Source organism: Cydia fagiglandana, chromosome 6, assembly GCF_963556715.1.
Source record: "Cydia fagiglandana chromosome 6, ilCydFagi1.1, whole genome shotgun sequence".
In the NCBI taxonomy this organism is placed as follows: Eukaryota; Metazoa; Arthropoda; class Insecta; order Lepidoptera; family Tortricidae; genus Cydia; species Cydia fagiglandana.
This window is the reverse complement of record NC_085937.1, coordinates 8,955,628-8,976,530: the sequence shown is the minus strand read 5'-3', so window position 1 is coordinate 8,976,530 and position 20,903 is coordinate 8,955,628. Positions and strand designations below refer to the sequence as shown.

General features: G+C 37.8%; 1 protein-coding gene across 4 annotated transcripts in view; it reads right to left on the bottom strand.

Annotated features, from left to right (window-relative positions):
• Positions 1-20,903, bottom strand: part of LOC134665076 (trafficking kinesin-binding protein milt) — a 59,917-nt gene that overhangs the window by 23,215 nt on the left and 15,799 nt on the right. For 2 of the 4 annotated variants that reach the window (XM_063521880.1, XM_063521877.1), the window contains exon 3: positions 17,826-17,930. Coding sequence is in view for 1 of the 4 variants with exons in the window: in XM_063521877.1 (XP_063377947.1) it covers positions 17,826-17,930 (105 nt within the window). In the remaining 3 variants the exon portion in view is untranslated. Of the gene's footprint in view, positions 1-515; positions 758-15,371; positions 15,722-17,825; positions 17,931-20,903 lie in introns of those variants that run through there. The other 2 variants (XM_063521879.1, XM_063521881.1) reach the window with 2 other exon arrangements.

Genomic DNA, 20,903 nt, shown 5'->3' with positions numbered 1-20,903 from the left:
CATTTCCCGTAATCGAGTCAATACATACAATGTTGTCATGTAATTCAAACAAGTACATACGACAGTCGTCCTATGTTATAATTAAATGGTAATGATGTAATGTAAGTATGTCTGTGTACACTACAGATGTTATCACGTACTCTATCAATCTAAGTGAACCCGAACAAATACGATAGTCGGTCAAGGTAATTAAACATTTAAAGCCCCCTTTATAAGCAACATAATAAACATATTAAAATGATAAAGCACTTTAGCAGTGTCCTAAATGCCATGAAGAAGCGAATGAGGTTTGCCCGAAACCACTGGATCATTCAAAAACTGAACTCACTGATTTTTAAACGTCACCTGCATGTAACGTGGGTTCCAAGAAATAAAAATCGCGATGACCACTTAAAATCAGGCGGAATGTACGATAGATTTCCAACCACCGGTAGCAGCAATGGAAAAGCGAAACTTCATGTGGGTAACTAACTATATGAGCTATGCGATGTGGTGGCCGACGATGTTGCTCATACCTCTGTCTAGGAGCAACGTCCTGATCACACGGAAGTAGAGCCTCCCGAACCTGTCCCTCGCCACGTGGTAGAGGAAGTCCGGGTACTCGCCGAGGCACTCGCGCAGCTCGACGTCCGGCAAGAAGCTGAGCTCCTGGAAGAGCTCGCGGTCGAAGCCGGGCGGCGGCGAGGCGCGCGCGCCCGCGCACCCCGCGCCCTCAGAGCCCTCCGCCGTGACGGGCCCCCAAACCGACCATCGGGGGCTGCCTTCACCGACCCATTCACTTTCAGCTTCTTACACTAGGTACAATAGTCAAACTCTCACTGTCTGTCTCTCGATGCCAATAATAACTTTGCGTCTGTGTAAGTCAAACGCGAATTCATATTCACGCCCGACTAAAGTATATGGCTGGAAATACCGGCTGGAAAACGTCCGCCCTATATGATTTCAAAGGCCGTCTGACGTCCAACGATGGGCGTATAAATAGTTGCACTAAAACAGAAACCGCACTGAGCCGCAGGTAACGTGGCTTCATATTTTAAAACGATCCTAACGTGTTAATCATGAATAGCGCTGATAAGATAATTTAAAGCGTAAACGTGTGTTCACAAAATATTAGAATGCAATGTAATTCGTGAGATTTTAAAAGCCTAGTATTGATTTTGTGTAAAAACGAGGGCAAAGCAAGGTGCGCCGGCACTCGCCCACGGTATAAAAGTGCTCAGGTTAAATTACCAGCACACTGATTTTTATACCTGTCACAATGAAATTTTACTGTAAACGTTATACGTAACTATGATTAATAAAGCAACTAGTTTAACAAATACTTATATTTTATTATGGAATTTTAGTTAAATAGGATTATTTTACTGTGTTTCGTGACAGCGGACATGGAAGAGAACAATCTCACGCCTGAGGATGCCGAAGACCGTGTGATGTGGAGGAGATTGAGACCCTGGCGCTAGGCCGGGAAAACGCTAGGTTGCAGAAGAAGATTATTTTACTGTAAAGCTAACTTGAACGTTTATTACCTACCACAAGCAGTTATGAATAGTATGAAGGTTACTCAATAAGTGCTCGCGAATAATAAACACATCAGGGTAAAGTTTACCGGGTAAACAATAGATAATAAATAAACATTATTTTTCGACATGATCAAATAGGTGGGTTATACAATGGCTTGTTTATTATTATTCTTTCCTATTACTACCTATCTTCGTATTGTTACTTATGTCATTATCAAGTAAAAGACACCTCTTTTATTTTCTTTATTTATAAATTACATACATTAGGAATTACTATCGTTCCTTTCTTTATATTATTTAATCCCTTTAGAAACATTTTAAATTGCCACTATGAGCATATTATTAGTTAAAGAAGAGTTTAAGTAGCTTAAAGCAGTTTGTGGAAACAATTTAAATTTTTTACCTCTTCCTACTCAGTACTAATGGAAAACAAGGCAATTTGCCAGTTTCACGGACAACTCGAATGCTTAGTAATTAACTTAATAGTTTATTTTGTCCAGAAAGTCAGTGAATAAATATAGTGCTTCTAAACAAGACAACACGGTCTACATGTAAATATGTTTCAGGAGTCGTGTCTAACACATTAGGAGTGACCACGAATCGTAAGCTTGAAGTCACACATTACCTAACAATCATCTAATAAATAGTTACCACTCCACCAATGGATAGAAAACTATTGATGGAAGACTTCCAGGTTTCCTAATAACCTATTCAATTGAAAGATGACAGGAACATGGTGCAACTAGTAATTATGTAATTACTATTGTTTTTCTTGATAAACAATTCATAAGTCAGGAGAACACGATTAGAGCCGATTCATAGGTTAGGGAAACTATTCTGAGCGAATGAAAATATATATTTTTAAATGCTATTAACGATTTCAAGGGACATTATGTTATAAATATAAAGTAAGTACCTACAACTAATATGTCTCCCGATCACTCCTAATCAATACCGATCCAATCGTGGGAACTGGGAACACCTAAAACACATTTAACTCGAACAACAAAAGCCATTGCAATAGCCATTGGCCACCGTCAAGTTTTTGCACAACGCGAATTGCCCATGAAATTGGCAAAGCTGTTGGGCCTATAAGGTCGACGACGCGCGCACGTGATTCACCGTGACGTCACGCAGCCTTGCGCATTGCGCTTGTCTAGTTCCAGTCTATGGGGCCTTTCACATACGTGAAAGACCAAATTAAACAGTTGCTTGATAAAGCTACGACGTCAAAGTCGTCAGATTACGTTGCTGCAAAACCTACCGTAACACGCTACCGCTTTTGGGCGTATACAATTATCGACTTATTTTATGACTGCTTCATCCTCGTAAGACCCAAGTCAATTTTTGCGCTTTTGAATTTGGAACTTTCTTTTATTTCTTTAAGAGTTCAAAACTCGAATTTAATTTGTACCTGTACAAGTAAGCGGGGACTTACGAGGTTAAATAATCTTTATCTGCCTCTACCCTTTGAATTCTCATCGAATGAGCGCTTGAAGGGCTAACCTTTGTAATATGATAAAATCCTAGCATTCCCTTTCAGTGACCTTATCAAGTTATCAATGTACAGTCGCTTGGGCAAGCATTTGAACTCCATTTAAATATCGTGATAGGTCGTTGCAAAACTAGACGGGTTAAGTTAATAAATAGCAGTCCGTGCCATTTAAACCTTACTCTGCGTTACATTATTTAGATTTATAATAGCGTGATTGAAGAGAATGCTATTTAACCTAGCTAGATATGAGCGCCGATAGGCATTTAGCCGGCGGCGGCGCGCTGGTCAAAATTGGTCGGCGGCGGCGGCGAATCGGCGGCGTGGCCTTGAAACACCTTTGATTAATGAAAAAATAATTCAAACCGAAATATTACCGAAAAAACATGTTTTTGCTGTAGGAAAGTTATAAAATAAGTGCATTTTTCAATTTCAAGGATAATTTATTGAATAAACGTACGAAAATAGTTTTATATAGTATAAACACTCGCATAAACGGTATCGCGCTTCATCAGAGCCAGTCTTAATCTTGGTGAGGCCGTGGCCGGAAGATCTTTGCGAGGCCCTTATCTTTTGTGCTAACTAAACAGTAGCGGATTGACTGTATCATCAGGAAAACGTCTTGTCCATATTCTAAAGAGCCGAAGTAAGGAAAATCAAGCTTTTTCGTTAACCAAATCAACACAACAAAACCGATTTATGTCTAAAGGTGAGGTTCGAGGCCGAGCTCCACTTAACACCGAAGACCTGATTCCGACGCCTTCCCATGCGAGCATGCGAGGCCAGAGGCTGAGCTGCTGGTATTAAGAATACAGCTTAGAATCGAACGCCAATTGTGAGCTTGGCTGACGGCCGAATGCCTGGAGCGCCGATTGCGGTGCGCTTCTGTGCAAGGCCGAAGATCAAGCTGCAAGAGAGCAGAGCTTAGAACTAGTGGTCCAGTGTAAGCAAGTCCGAAGGCCGATAAAGACCGAGGCCATAATGTTAAAAACTACGAAAGCGCCTGTATCTCCATACAGGCACTTTCGTGCGAGGCCAAAGCCTGTGCTGCAGTGGAGCTAAGATCGGACAAAAACCAATGACCAAACATTTTAAAAGCGAGGCCGAATGTTGAGCTCCAAACAGAGCCGAAAACTTGGCGATTCCATGCGAGCGATGCGAGGCCAAAGATTGAGCTTCGAGAGAGGAAAGTTTGAAATATGAACAATGGCCAAGTTTAAATGAGAGCCGTTTCCGACGCCCTTCCTTTGGACGCGAAAACGCTTAATATCTGATATTAACCGCTTTTTATACATTTTAAAAACATTCAGCCATGCTTGCAATGGTTAATTTCGCGGCGAATGATGGATTACCTAACCAGCTGGCAAAATTTCGTTTTCCTAAGACTAGTAGCGCGGTTACCAGACAGAAAAGTTTGAATTTACCTTCGATATTTTTGAATTATATGGACCTCCACCCACAAGATGGACGGACGACCTTGTTAAGGCCGCCGGAAGACGCTGGATGCGGGTCGCTTCCAACCAGTACGAATGGAGGTCCAAGGGGGAGGCCTTTGTTCAGCAGTGGACGTCTTAGGGCTGAGATGATGATACTATGGACCTAAACTACCTTTTAAATGTCTATAAGCTATTCAGAGTGGCGCCGTTAAAGATCTAAACTAGATAAAATCTCATTCTGAAACTAGTTAGTATCTACCAAGGTCACGCCGATGCCACGCCGATAGCGCAGCGTCGGCGGCGGCGGCGCGAAAATTTCGTCGGCGGCGGCGGCGCGCCGGCGCGGCGCTCATATCTAAACCTAGCACTGCAACCGACAGAAACATTTTTCCTCAGCAATAGAAAAACTTGACCTTCAGCTGATCGCGTCATGATTTTTTCATAAGTGAAGTCACGATACTATGCCGTACTAAGAAGTTATTCCAACTTCTTTCCTTTGTTAAAATTCATTAATTCAGTGACACCATTAATTCAACACGAATAATAAAAGAAGCAAAGGAAAATACAGTCATTTCGGTAGACCATGTCTTGTAACTACGCAGTAAGAAAGGCGGTAGATTGAGTTTTCCCGGCTCCTACCATTTTCTTAGATCGCCTCGCATTTTATCAAGGTTAAGACATGATAGCAACCTTGACCTATATTCCTCCTCCTCCATTTCGCGAGCAAATAATACGGATAGGGATGTACTTAGAAATATATTTAGCGATTAGAAAATAAATTGGTTCGTGTAATCGTTTGGAATAATATCCAATCGATTTGACGCTAAGCTGCTTCCACGCTTCCGCAGAGATGTGATTTTAACGCACGCAGTTAATGACAGTAATTTTAATTTGGCTTGTTGTATAAATAGAAATTTACACCGGCGGTATTTGTATTTTTACTTTTAGTACTTCATGATGTCACGAAAAGACATTTGCATTCAATTTTTTTAACAAAATGACCTAAAACACATAGTATTAATATATATTTTATTTATTTATTTTATTTATATATATATAACATATATAAACCGCATGATATTACCTACAGGCCACAGTTATACAACAGATACTTTGAACACGAAAAAAAGGGTAGTTACAATTACTATTTCTTATTTTTGAGTAAATTTCCTACGACATTAAACCCTTTAACTTCGCTCATTATTCTGCAGTCGTTTTAAGCTAAATCGATTGGCATTGTGGTCACACTCATCACATTATGAGTCATCCATGTGTAAAGCGGTATCTATCTACTTTTACAAACACCGAGTAACATCCTCAATTAACAAAACAGAACTGACAGTTCTCGATGACGACAACACAGCGAGAGGTTATCACTTATCAGTCACAACTTAAGTTCACATAAAACCACTAAACTTCAGTAGCTGTAACACAAATTCACCGGCAAGACACATCTGTAAACTTAAAACAAGGCGATTTCTTTTACTAACGGTCTCGGCATTTGAGGCCAGTAACTTTCACGATCAAGTGCAGGCGTCTGCAGCTGGCAGCACGCGATGGACACACGAGCGATTTACATTGTGACCACGCGCGAGCCCACGTCCACTTCCGCACGAGCCATAACTATAACTGGCCATAAGTAACGGGCGGTACGAATCGAATCGCGATAATGTAACTTGACATGCCAAATGTTGGCATAACACGGGCACCGCGCATGTCATACCTACGGCAAGCAAGTAATAGTAAAGACTGCTAATCTACATACAAAGCGGCGTACCTCATCAACTATCATCATTAAGTAAGGTAAGTGTGAGAGTGGAGTTAGTTTAGCTTATACGACGCCACAGGCGGTTAAATGTCTAGAGATCAAAGCCATAACAACTGGCGAGCTCTCTTTGACAGACAAAATAGTCTAACACCATATAGGGACTATTCATAAATTACGTCATTTCAAATTAGGGGGGGGGGGGGTCTGGACATCGGATGACGATAGCATGAAGTAGGAGGAAATGGGGTCATTTGAAGCATGATTTTTGGATGATTATAGGGGGGGGGGGGGTCAAAAATCGTCAAAAATCGATGACGTAATTTATGGACAGCCCCATAGTTTATATTTACGAAATGAAAGAAAAGTCTGAAATCTGTGTATGTAAGTGATGCCATCTACTACAAAGACACATTTAAGTTCTAGTCGAATTTAATCGAATTTAACATTCAACATTCAAGTTTGTCTTTTTTTACTATTTGTCTCTTTTTATACGTAAGACAGGTCGCCGGTGATTGGAGTCGGGCTACCAGTCAACCTGCCTGCAGTCAAATGAACTATGAATTATTAATGCTCTGAATTTAGTTCTTGCTTCAGCAATTAGCATTTGAAAGTACTAGACAGAGTCCACTATATCTACATATCTACAATATAATTAAGACTGGTTTTGCTTGCCTGATATAAAATTTGCTATCGATTGCATTATTTTACTAACAAGGAAGGGTACCCAACTGTCCGACTACGATTTGATTTTTTTGATATATGTTATAGAGTAGTCTAAAATAACGGACACGTATTTTTTTTAGCTGATCAAACTCAACCTGTTAGGAGAAAATGGCCTTCAAAGTACTGAAAATTGACCAAACCTTCTAATTTCTATGAAAAACTTTTTCAAAAAAATTTATAATTAATTACTACTACTACTTAATTATCAATTTTTTTGAAAAAAGTTTTTCATACATATTAGAAGGTTTGGTCAATTTTCAGTATTTTGAAGGCCATTTTCTCCTAACAGGTTGAGTTTGGGCAGCTAAAAAAAATACGTTACCGTTATTTTAGACTACTCTATAACATATATCAAAATAAATCAAATCGGAGTCGGACAGTTGGGTACCCTTCCTTGTAAGCTTAACCGGTTCCGAGTGCAAGATTTTAATGTATCTACTTACATTTTTTTAAGTGGGCTAGGTTCAATCACTTGTTAGTTTATATAATTTTTAATGTAGTAGATATAGTCAGCCAAGAAAGTGGTAGACCACTTTCTTGGCTGACCGTACCTACCTACCTAAAACAAATCAAATTTTGCATATCAATGACAAAATTTTACTAATAAATAAATATTCACACGTGAAAAGGAAATAGCAGAACTGAACAAGTACAGTGTTAAACCAGGAAGCAAATCATTACTTGACTATTAGCAACTAGTTTGGCGTAATGAATAGTTAAAAGGTGCCATTCATCATAAAATACCATCCATGAGAAAATGGTCGTTAACCTTCACCTTTGATCCTGAATTTATACCGTTCATTCAACTACACTGTACCCAAGTAAATGCGTAAAAATGATGCATTAGTTGGTGAATACGCGCCTACACAATTGTAGTAATTTTACGTCAAATACCTTATTAGTGCGGTTTTTTTGCACTTTAAACGGGTAAATAATTTTCCCAAACGTAAGGCCAGTGTAGAACATTAATCATTGGATGAGTATATTTCAGATGTTTGAAGACTGAACTGTTTATTTGTTTTCTGTCCAAGAAATATTCATTAACACCCTCAACGAAAATAGACCAAGCGTTCGCTCAGAAAACTTCCTACTTTTATACTAACGCTAGATGTGGGGGAGGCCTAAAATGGGGAATTTTAAAGTTACATAGATCTGCTTTTTAAGGCAGGTAGGTAATTTTTATATCCATCATTTTACAAAAATGGCATCAACCGTTCTATAAATTACCTACCTGCTTTAAAAAGCAGATCTAACTTTAAAATTCCCCATTTTAGGGCCCCCACACATCTAGCGTCTTTCGAGCGTCGGGGGCCCTTACGAATGCGTGTACCCATTGTTGCGAATACTATTTTAGTAACTTCGGCCTTCAACCTTATAATTGAACTGCAATCAAGTAACGCTATTCGCGGGGAATTTGGCGAACTGACAAACGTGATAACACTAATAGTACTAATACTACGTAGTAATACGCGGGTAAAAATAATCCTATCTAAAAATAACGAGTGATATAGGTCATGTAAGCGCATCAAACGCGATTAACTAGAAAGGAGGTGCTTTATCGAACTACATGTGGAATTTATTTATAGAAGGTCGATTGGAAAGGGCAACATCTGTTTTTAGAATTCTTTTTTGAATTGCAATTCAGTTGGAATGTTTATTAAGTATGTACCGGCTGATTCATATAAGTACATCACGCATTCTGAGGCTATAATAATAAACACATTCACCCGGGTATGTCCTTAAACTACGACCAAGACCACCGGTGGACGGGCAGCAGCGTCCCTCAAATTCGGTGTACTCGACTGCGATCGCCAATCTGCCTGCCAAGCGTGGCGATTATGGCATTCACCCCCCATAAAAAAGAGGGAGGCCTATGTTCAGCAGTGGACGTCTTATGGCTGAGATGATGATGATGATGAATAATAAACAACAAATATTATACCATTTGGCATGAGAAGTGAAATGTTTTAAGGGTTAGTTTTGCAAAGACAATAATAATATTTTTCATTAGCATACGACGTAAAAAAGTTGGGAAATTTGGAAACTCCTGATTTAGGATGTTGTTTTATTGCACCGCTACAAAATACCATCACATGCTAAGAAAGTATGTAAATAAATTAAACACCACACATTACTAACAAATGGCTAAATCGATTAGCGGGTGCAAGATTTGAATTGTACAGTCGCCATCAGATATATCGGAGCGATCAAATTGCTCACAAATATCTGAGCACGCCTCTATTGTCAAGGCGTTAGAGTGCGTGTTCAGATATTGTGAACACCTTGGCCGGTCGGATATATCTGATGGTGACATTGGTGACTGTACAGTATGTACAGCTGACCGCACCACTGCTGCTGCTGACAGCAGTAGTTAACCAGGTCAGGTGTTTAAAATGATCTGCACACGCTCTTATTCCATCAACAACAAAGACGTGCTTACACATTTTTTACCACCTGGCGCGTTTACGCTACTTCTGCCGACTGTATGTCGGGACCGCTTTGTAGCGATACAGAAATCGTTTGTAGGCTCCTTGTTGGATTATAGTTTTTAAGATGTAATTTTCTCCAGCATACCCTGACTTGCAATATGAAGTTCAATCAGGATATTAACTAACAGTTATATTACATCATTAATCAAATTCTATTTTATATCAACAAACCGATAGGCCCATGTAGGATTTGGAAGAGTTCATTGATCCAGTTTAGGTATTTGTTTTTGACATAGCTACCTATTTCGTAATTGGGTCTTTAATCTTTTTATTTAATAATCATTATAAATCAAATCATTCATCATTATATCATTTAACAATTATAGTTTAAGAGGGGGCTAAAGCAAAATTTTAATTATAATGAATTTTTACACGTTCTTACAAAGGTAAATGCCATGAAAAAAAACCACATGGAAGCTAGACTACCTGGTCTATATTTTCAAAAGCAGACTCAAACCAAAACCTTGAACGATTAAGACTGCATCGAGCAAAATCAGCGAAAAAGGCAGTCACCGTTTAGTCGCTAGCGTCCACATCTCTTGATAAAAAAAATTATAATAAATATCATTATTATCCCAAAGAGTGTGTTTACAACGAATCACCCTTGAAAATTTGAAATCTTTTACAATATAATAAATACACTCATGCAAAGTTGTACCTAAAACGGGATGAACGAGTGTCAGCGTTTAGTAAAATTTGTATAAAAATTTCGATGCTCAAGCTATAAAATCGAGTGATTTCGAAAGCCAGATAACTGGACTACAACGAATCAGGCTTTTCCTATTTTTCCTCTTAAAGACAACAGAGAAATTCAATCGTAAACGTAAACTTTCGTAAAATTTCCATACATCCGCCATATCTGTCAAATTCTCCTTTGAATCAGATGCCCGCTGTGGGCCGTCCGGAGCGGACGCGTACTTAAAATCTCCCATTTTGACATTTCATTTATGACATAAATTCATGTCCGTATACGAATGATGATACCAGTGAAAAACTGTGTTCAAAATAAATAGGGTAAATGAATAATGTCACACGGAGATCCAGAGTCATTAAAATTTTGATTTGTTTTTATTCATAAGTCATAATACTTTAAAAATATAACAAATTATTTATAAAATATACGAACACAACCAAATCAGTGTAATTAGTTTCTTCCTAATTCACTAAAAATGAAAAAAGTTTGAAGATTTGTTTTATCTTATTGGAATAAATTTTCATTGTGCTGGCATTCATATTACGTCATTTTAAAAACATATATGACATAATGTCAATATACTAGATAGACAATTTATCAACAAATTTCTTCACATTTTAACGTAAACAATATAAATTATTAAAATTTTATTTATGAAGACGAAGCAATGTTGTTCACATAATATCAGCAATAAAATACTTAGTTTCAACCAGTTTTGTTGCTATTCTGAGAGCTATCACGTGCTTTGAAAGTTAATTCAATGATATATCATCAAGAAATTGAAATCAAGACTCGACCTGCAGTCTCAGCGAGTTTTTGTGGCTATATTATCAGTTGAAAGAACGATATTTAAAGCCAATACCAGCAGTGGTCTGGCTTACGAGTACCTATATTGGTTCCATGTGACGATTTTTATATAAATGTATCTATCAAATTAACGTGCTTTTATTTCATTGATATTCGGTGCAAAACGATAACTCAGTAACGAAAAATAATTACTTATCAGAAATGCCTTAGGGTTTTTTCAGTGAACGTTTATTTATAGGTATTTATGAGGTCTTATGTCTTATCAAAGCCACGCTGCTTTGGCCTTTGGACATTTTTGTAATGCTTTGTAATAAGGTAGGTGAGGTATCTATATCCCTAATTGTAGTAACCTTTTTTTGAATGAATTACAATTTAATTATTTAAATAAAAAAGTGGTCTACAAACATACATATCCGCTCGGTCCGCTAAAATAATTTAAGTGCCCTACATAATAGATATATTTAAGATTAACAATCAGTAAACATCATTAATTACGCTCAAATGCTTGTTTCAGTCCAAATTGGCTGAAATATTTCCGACATAAAACCTAAAGGTATAAAAGTACAATTTGCTAAGTAAACTGTCAATCTACATTAATTATAATAGATAGACTCCTAGAAGTCAGCTTACTGAAGATTATGAACAACATATATTATAAGTACTTTCTAAATAAAATACAATTTGTTTTTCCATGACTCATGTAGGCCGTATTTTACTATAGACCATTTTAAATTGAAGATGAAATTAATTCATGATATAAGCTAATAAGGCCCGGTAATATTTTCTGTTATTCTTGAACTTATGTTCAAGTCAGTGTTCAACTGTCAGTGCAAGTAACAAAGCCCGGTTCCGAACCAACATGGTATGGTTTTTTTATAAAACGTGTATTTTTCAAAAGCGCCGGAATATTTTTATAACTATTTTGGTATATATGAAGAAACATTGATTTGGTAATAATATCCTGATTATTAATAGAACTATTTCAGTTAAAATAAAGGTGGGCCTTATATGCTTCACCTGACCTTATTCGTCCACATTTAGATCCTATAGCTATATTTGGTCACTTTGGCCGTCACTCTCTATTTGATGCCGATTGTACTAACCATTAAAAGTACAGCTCATATGTACTTTTACCTGTACTGAAACTTAAGCATTTGAGCGTAATTAAAGATGTTCACTGATTATTAACATTACGTGTTAAAGAACCGTGTCCCGATTTGGGCCATGGTGCGTCCATTAATGAATCGCATACTAACGGATAGAGGTTTACGAGTACATTCAAAGAAAAATAATTATAGGCAACCCAATACTAGTGGCTTAGTATACCAAAAATAAGGGAAGAGGGGAAATGGTCGGCTCCAATCTATGAAGTCCAATCTATGCTATATTTCTTCATGCTTTTAGCAACTAGGGCAAGTTATATATCATTTTTGAAAAATTTAGGGACGAGGAATTCAGTTTTTAAATAATCGTATATAGGTATAACGATTCATACAAATAAACTGATTTTTGCACAATAAATGATAATGATATGTAATTTTAGGACAATTTTGGCCTTTACAATCACAGTGTGGTGATTTGTACTAAATAAAAAATAGCAAAATCTAGGCTAGCAACAAGCTCTTATGAATCGTAATTAATCTTAATCTATCAGAGCAATTTATTGATGTTAATATAATTCCATAATAAGATTGGATTATTATACATATCAAATTTAACACTAAGAATTTCACAGAAGGATCGTCAAACATTAAAAAGCTTGTATAAAAAAATACTAGTCTATAATTTCTAGAATAAAATCTAAATGTCAAAAAAATAAAAATAGGCACTCATATATTTTTTCTGAATATTAATTAGTAGCGCGTGGCGGTGATGATTTCTATTTAAATTGAATTATGGCCAAAGTCAAACATTAAAAAAAAAACTGAATCTGGCATTTGAAAAGTGTGAATACAATGTTTTAATATTTAACAGATAAATTACAGGTGATAATTTTACAAACGAAATGGGTTTCTGCCACCATTGCCACCGTTATAAAGCAGCCATATTATATTATAAAGCATATTATAAAGCAGTAGGCTTTTTTACTAATAAGGGATGCCCACCAAATACGCTCATAAGAACGATTTATTCTATCGATATAGGCTATGAATTATCTAATGATATGTATACAGGGTGTAATCGTTATGTGTAGCCGGGCTATAATTCCGTAAATATAACAGATATCAGAAAATTTCAAATTGATATCGAAAGTGCGTTATCCAATGAGTAAAATTACATTAATATATTTTTTTAATAAAAGCAGAAATATCCCAAACATTAACTTCAAACCCACCCATACATTTAGTACGACGACTCACCCCTCAAAGAACGTTGGTGTTGTAAGAGATAAATCTGCTTGAGATTCATTATTTGCGATAATAAACTGTAATAAAATAATAAAACTACCGTTTATGAAATAATAAATCTAACATTTATTTTTTAATCACACCGCAAAGTTAATTTAGAAATATTTAAGGGGGCCCGTCAATGTATCGCACAAGAAGGGCGTCATTTCGAGAAACTACTGTAAACAAAAAATGTACTTCCTTAAAAAATAAGTGTTATATTTATTATTTCATAAACGGTAGTTTTATTATTTTATTACATTTTATTATGGCAAATAATGAATCTCAAGCAGTTTTGTCTCTTACAACACCGACGTTCTTTGAGGGTTGAGTCGTCGTACTAAATGTATGGGAGGGTTTGATTTGAAGTTAATGTTTGGGATATTTCTGCATTTATTTAAAAAAAAGTTATTAATGTAATTTTACTCATTAGGTAACGCACTTTCGATATCAATTTGAAGTTTTCTGATATCTGTTATATTTACGGAATTGTAGCCTGGCCACACTTAACGATTACACCCTGTATAAGTTACTTCAGGACGCGTCATGGACCAGAACCCATACTATCCGGGACACAGGACACAAATTCTTTAATATTACGTAGGGCTAAAAAGGCCCTCTGTCGGTGCGGGTGACAAAGCCCAGTCCCGGGCCTTATTGAACGTATGAGATGAATTAGTAAATTTAAATATTTTAATATAGGTAATTATGAGTTATTTGATTTCCCGATAAGTTTTAAGTAAGCATCACTTACTGACTTACAAAAGTATAAGTGTAGTACCTGAATTTTATTAGATGTTTTTAAAGCCTTATTATCAACAGAGCTTTAAAAATTAAGTTATAAGTGAAATATAATAAGCGTCTATAGTTGTAAAAAAATGTTACAAGACCTATAACTAATGAAGGGATAATTTTAGATAGAGTCCACTTTTTTCGAGTAGGTAAAGTAGACGATTTCTTATATCTTTAATAATAAAACTCCTAGGTTTAATTTGGTCTATGTCTACAAACCGCATACCTACCATCGCACACCACCACACTGTTAACTGACAGTTCGTAAACCTTATTACAAAAGGCATAAGGTCCACCGATGGACAGTTAAGAGCGTCGCCGTTTTGTACCTATCTTAATACAAAAGTCAACAACGAAAATAATTAATTACCTAATACGTCACATACCTATGACATGACATGAACAAACAAGGAAAGCTATATATAAAAAGTGTTTTTTCTCTGTCTTCTCACAAAGGAAAGCTTTGACAGTTTAAATTCCTCAAAGAAGGTCAGTAGTTAACACTAAACTCGAAACAGCACCTTTAAAAAAATATTAGGGGTCACTGACCTGTCCCAGTAAATTGAGGTAGTGTGCGTGAGCTGCGTTTGTGTGTGAAATGGGGTAATTTGACAGAATCTGAAAATTTACCCTCCTCGACGCCCTCTTAAAGTTGGCTCGATAGAAAAAAATCACAAAAACATGTCTAATTTTCGCCAAATCTTCCGTCGCTAGTTTCACGCAGCGTGCAATCTTTTGTTTCTTTCTAATCCCTTGGCTTAACGCCCCCTCTAAATGTTTCATTATATGTTAAATCTCGTGCGGTTTTTTTAAGATTGTGCAAATTCAAATGTTATTTTGAATGCCCAGGATGGGTTAGGTTAGTTTTTAAATATTATATAGGTACCTCAGTGTATTATTTATAAAGTCCTAATGTCATAATAACCACATGCATTATATGTATCACAATTATCATAAAATCAAGCTACTTCACGTGAACACACACCAAACTACATTGCAATTCTAACAATTAACAGATTACGTTATGTGATACTATTAGGTAAAGTATTTAAAGTAATACATAGGTATACTGAATAAGTAGACCTCAAAAATATTGCTCGGTCATAGTAGAACTATTCGTAAACTGATATGGATTAACGTACAAGCGCGCAAACCAGTTATTTTGTAATAGGTATAATTACATACATATGCTTATATTTTTATTTTATAGTTATATTACATAAATATAGTCAGGCAATAGTAACGTTAAGTAAAGGCCCTCACGGTCAAGACAACAGGCGGCAGCTGTTGCGCGGTGGCGTCTCCTCGCAACCCTTAATCGATGCGCGTCCACATCTACATTATAATACTATCAGTACCGTATGTAAGAATTTATAATCTCAATCTCGATCACGGAACGGATTCATTGACAAAGAAATACCCGGACGTTAGAACCTAATCGAGCACATGACAGTGTTTCGATTGTGTGGAAAACGCGTTTGAGTGCAGCGGGTGCAGCTAACCGGTGAATATTTAGGATCGGGCGTTGCAGCACGGTATTGATCGGCGACGGTGGCGGTACGCGTGGCGCGCGGTCCGGCGCGCCCGGCACAGTGGGCGCTGCGCGCCTCCCGCGCCGCGCACGCGTACTATCAACACAGATAACTGATTGCTTGTAGATCTTATTGCAACGAGATAAGGTCTAACAATGATGTGTTGTTGATGTTAGTACGGCGCCGGCTGTCACACAACGCGCTAGCAGATATAGTGTTACGTAAGACCCCGTTCACACGGCAATACCGCACGTTCTAAAACCGATTTGGTGAACTGTGTATAATCTTCCTCGCGTTGTCCCGGCATTTTGTCTCGACTCATGGGAGCCTGGGGTCCGTTTGGCAACTAATCCCAAGAATTGGCCTAGTCACTACTTTTTACGAAAACGATTGCCATCTAAAGCTAAATATAGGTACGGAATGAAAATCATTAAAAGTGGGTTTGTAATAAGGCAACTGCCTGATTAAGAATATGCGAGATACAAATCTCAATTTCCGTAAGACAAAAACGTTGTTTTTTGCATACATTTACCGTAATTGACCCACACCCTGCCTTACACAGCAATAACTACCACTTGTACCCCATATTTGGATTCGCCTAAAGAAGTAGTTGAACATACTTTCATTAATGCCAAGGTCGCGGAAATTTGTCTTACACAATGCAAACACAATAAGTGCATAAATAATCAAAATGATATTGAATTAGCAAAAGGTCGTCTGCAGTTATTGAATCAGACAGTAATCTAAAGGAAATTGGATTTAAATATTATTATCTCAATGACTTTCATACGCTTGTAACCTTAGGTACTCAATATAGTCATAGGGAAATAAGTAACAATTGGATTACAGTATAATAGCCGTTTAATTTAAGAACTAAAGGGGCCCACCACAGATTACCAGTTCGCCGGACGACAGTCAGCCTGTCAGTTAAACGCAAAATGTGACCGAACAACTGACAGGCTGATATCGTCCGGCGAACGGGGAAAGGGGCCCACAGATTACCAGTTCGCGGGACGATAACAGCCTGTCAGTTGTTCGGAGCTGTCAAATTTTGCGTTTAACTGACAGGCTGATATCGTCCGGCGAACTGGTAATCAGTAGGCCCCTTAATCTGCAGGCCGTGTGCCTTAACATTTATTTCTTTCATTACGTTTAAATACTAAAATAAATTGAAAGTGATTGGCATTAGCTATAACTTTCTTCTAACATTGGTATCCCAGTCAGCGACAGCGAAGGGCAATTGCGCAATGTTCTATTTGGATTTCACAACAATGAGCCCGCCCTGTGAAACCTTTCGTCGGGATCAAGTTTCACAACGAAAGGGCGTCTCGTCTCAGCCCCAAACAAAGGAAGAATGGAAATAATAGACTAATATTGCGACATTTTCAAAGTTTGAACATGAAATAAAGTTAGTTAGGCTTTTAGAAATCAAAGTTTGAACATGAAATAAAGTTAGTTAGGCTTTTAGAAATAGACCGCTTATGCAATTCGTGGAAACTACTCGTATAAGTATCAGTGATTGATTTTGAAAATTTCAACGACAACTCTACAAAACACTTTACAAAACACAGATTGCACAATGCAATAACATCGGTAAAAGGCAACTACAATTGAGAACTAATCTTTAATTAACCAGTGTTAACTCGTCAAATCGGAAAGTCTATATCGATCAAAATTTCATCACATCCTTTCTTTGCTTGCTCAAAATTAAATTAGAGTTATTAACTCACCGCTAATTCACTTTTACCTCACCGGGTCACCTTTAAATCTGTGCGTGCGGAATGCAATAAAGAAGCATGGCGGGAAACAATGAAAAAGGCCGTGCGTGGCGTAGTGTGAACTAATCTAGTCGTGGGCTAAGTCGCATCTGCGAGGCCCTTTTCTTGCACTGTGCCCGAAGAGGCCTCGCGCAAGGTCCCCCTTGGGGCGCGGGGCCGTGGGCGACCGCCCACTTCGCCCACGCCTAACTACGCCATTGACTCTGACAAGAGTATACGACTGAGAAGGTGAGAAGAGAAGAAGAATTCACTTTTATGTCTATCCTCTCGCATCGTTCGTTCTACTGAACAATCGAGAATCGAGATCCCACTGATCAATCACAATAACTCAATGGCCCTACAAAGGTACTAAAAAGGGTAAGGTAAAGGACTAATTCATAAATTTAATAATAACTGTTTGTACTTACGGAAATAATTAAGCGTCTCCCTGATCTGATCGGGAGTGAGTGCTAGGTCGTTGTCGCTGACTGGCAACGCCGGCGATGGGATGAACCAGTCCTGGTTCTCGTAGCCTGTAAAAAAAACATTTATGCGTTAATATCTCAATTTGTCTGCGTCGTGTTTTCTGAGACCTCTGGGTCTATCCTGTTATGCTAAAAGCATTTTCAACTGACGGAGCATGGAGAATATTGAATTGAGATTTCTTAGGTTGTCCTGATGTCACATACGACAGTGTCGAAGTGATAAAAATAATGAAGATTATATGTCATCATGTAGAATCTAAAGAACGTTTTCGAGTTTCCTTCTGTACTTATGTTGTATACATATCTTATATTGTTAATTCATTAAGTAAAGTTAATTATTTTTAAGCCGATCTCGATATCCAATCGCTTCCTTGCCGGTTGCCTGGCGTATTGATACCTACCTAAAACATAATAGGTAAACGATAGACCACAATAGTACTCGTAATTTTGCAAGGATCAATTTCAAACATAAACCACACTTTATACCCTAAAACCCTTTAAAAACCGAGTACCAACACGATGGTGCTACAATCGCAATATACGTCCAGTGCCGTTGGAAGTAATTCGATAATATCAATTTGTACGCGGCCCTGGAGCGGGATGACGTCACGGGAGCTCTGAATCATGGTACTCTGCAAGTGATCACTCAGCTCACATCGTTATTACAAGCGGGCATTATGCGCGGCAAACATATTTGCCCACATCGTAAAAATATAGGAACGCAAATGGCCCTCTGCTTGGAATATGTATATTTTCGCATTTTACATATACATACTAGCAACCCACCCCGGCTTCGGGTTAAAACCTTAACAAATTATACACTTAAACCATCCTCTAGAATTAGTATTACTCTAATGATAGGTGAAAATCACATGAAAATCCGTTCAGTAGTTTTTGAGTTTATCGCGAACATACATACACACAAACAGACAGACGCGGCGTGGGACTTTGTATTTTAGGGTGTAGTGATAAGCAGACAGTATTTATTTATTTAATCCAAGATTACGTGCCAAACGTGTGTACCTTACATGACAAACATAACAATAATGCATAACACATTACCTACACTTTAAGCATGCGTAAAAATAGCACTTATACTAGTTATACAATCTTATAAGACAAAAACAATTATCTAGTTAACGCGCTGGCAGTTGTAGCGATCAATAACCACATTAGTAACGGAAAATTAAATATAATTGGCTTAAACATTACTCGTAATGTGCCTAACCTAATAAGACATTATATAACGTTATATGCAAACAACACAGATTAAACTGGTTTAAATTAATTACCATAACGTATTTACATTAAAATTTTAAACACTGATAATGCAACTGCTACTGGAAAAGGTGAGTTCCTTTCTTGGTTTAGTGTGTCACCAAAAAAGAAAACCCCTTATTGGGAGAAAGAAGTGTTTCGTATCCTACGTTACGCACGCATATACTTCATACGAATATTTGGGCGTTTCGTTGGACTCGCAAGCTCAAAATGTCGCCCTAAAATAATAGTGTAAAGATACCCAAAATTAAGGCATAATATATGGACCTACCTAATTGTTCTGCATACCTAATATCCCGCAAAAAAAATCCTTTTTCTATTCGAAATTCGCACCACATAGTGCATTTAGAAGTCAATGAAAACTGACCAACTAATGTAGCAGTGGCAAGGGCTCTGATTATATATGTGATTAATATATGTACATACATACATACATACATCACTGGCTCAGTGACCCAAAGAGGATCTTGGCCTCTGACACAAGAGAGCGCCATTCTGCCCTATTCTGCGCCACTTCACGCCAGTTAATATATGTAGGTAAAGATAACTCATCTGGGTAAAAAAGAAGGTCTGCAGACGGAAAGACATCGCTATCATCTATCAATGATATATGATCAATTGATCACGGGTCTCGAGTCAAATTAGGTCCAGTTATCTACCTTTAGCTAGGGCTAGAAAATGTCGATCTATGAGGTCTCTCTTGTTCCAAGAGTCGAACACTTGAACTTTATTTTTGAGTGTAAACTGAACATAAACATCTGCCTACGTCGAGTTTCGGCTTGTGCTTCCATATATCCTTAACTATTGTCGATATGAAGAGGCAGGTAAAGATGCGACATCTAAATGCAGCCAGTTGACAGATGGTATGCAGGGGCCAGTCCCGCGGCGGCGGGCGATGACTCGAGCGCTGAGACACCAGTATTTATAGCCGAGCGCCGGCGCCGGAAGCCGTGCCCGCAGGACTTAGTGGTACGGAACACTCCTGGCCGATTCACTACACATTGTCTAGACTACTTGAGAGCCAACGTATAACTTGGTCTAGAGATTGGTAACAAGCATTCGTAATCGAATAGCAGACTCATGTTGGTTTGCCAATGAGCTACGATGAGGTACGCGTCGTGAACCACCAAGATTCCTACCTGGACTCGTCTCCAATATAACTTGACCTGGTAACAACTTAACGCATGATCAGATAGAGTAACCATGCTGGGTCGCCGGTGGTGAGAGGAAGTAATACTATGCATAATCAGAAATCACACTCAATTATATTGTCTGAGGCTATCGGTATTATTTGTTATTACAGCTCTGGACTGCAATTCGCAACTCGCAAGCCATAGCTGCGCTCAAAACAGAAGTTTACTGAGACGTGCTATTACGTATAGTCACTATAGTAATGTGATGTCAAATTATACAATGGTCGAGGTCTCAAACAGGTGGAATTGGTAGAAACCGGTTCATAACTGGATCACACAATCAAATGCAGTCGCAAATATCGCAATGTAACTGTACAGTTCACTACATTTGCATACAACCATCACCATACAACTGATTTCGTAATGCTTATCACATATTCAGGTATGTTATTTCTTTCCCGTTAATCATCGGGATGCTGTAACAGTGGTAAGTCTATCACAAATGCGTAATTTACAGTTACATTCCAGGTAAGATACAGCTCATGTGTCGATTCGTTCAGCACGCCTTGCCGACGTAAGTTAAGGGCAAGTGCTTAAGGATTACATCAAT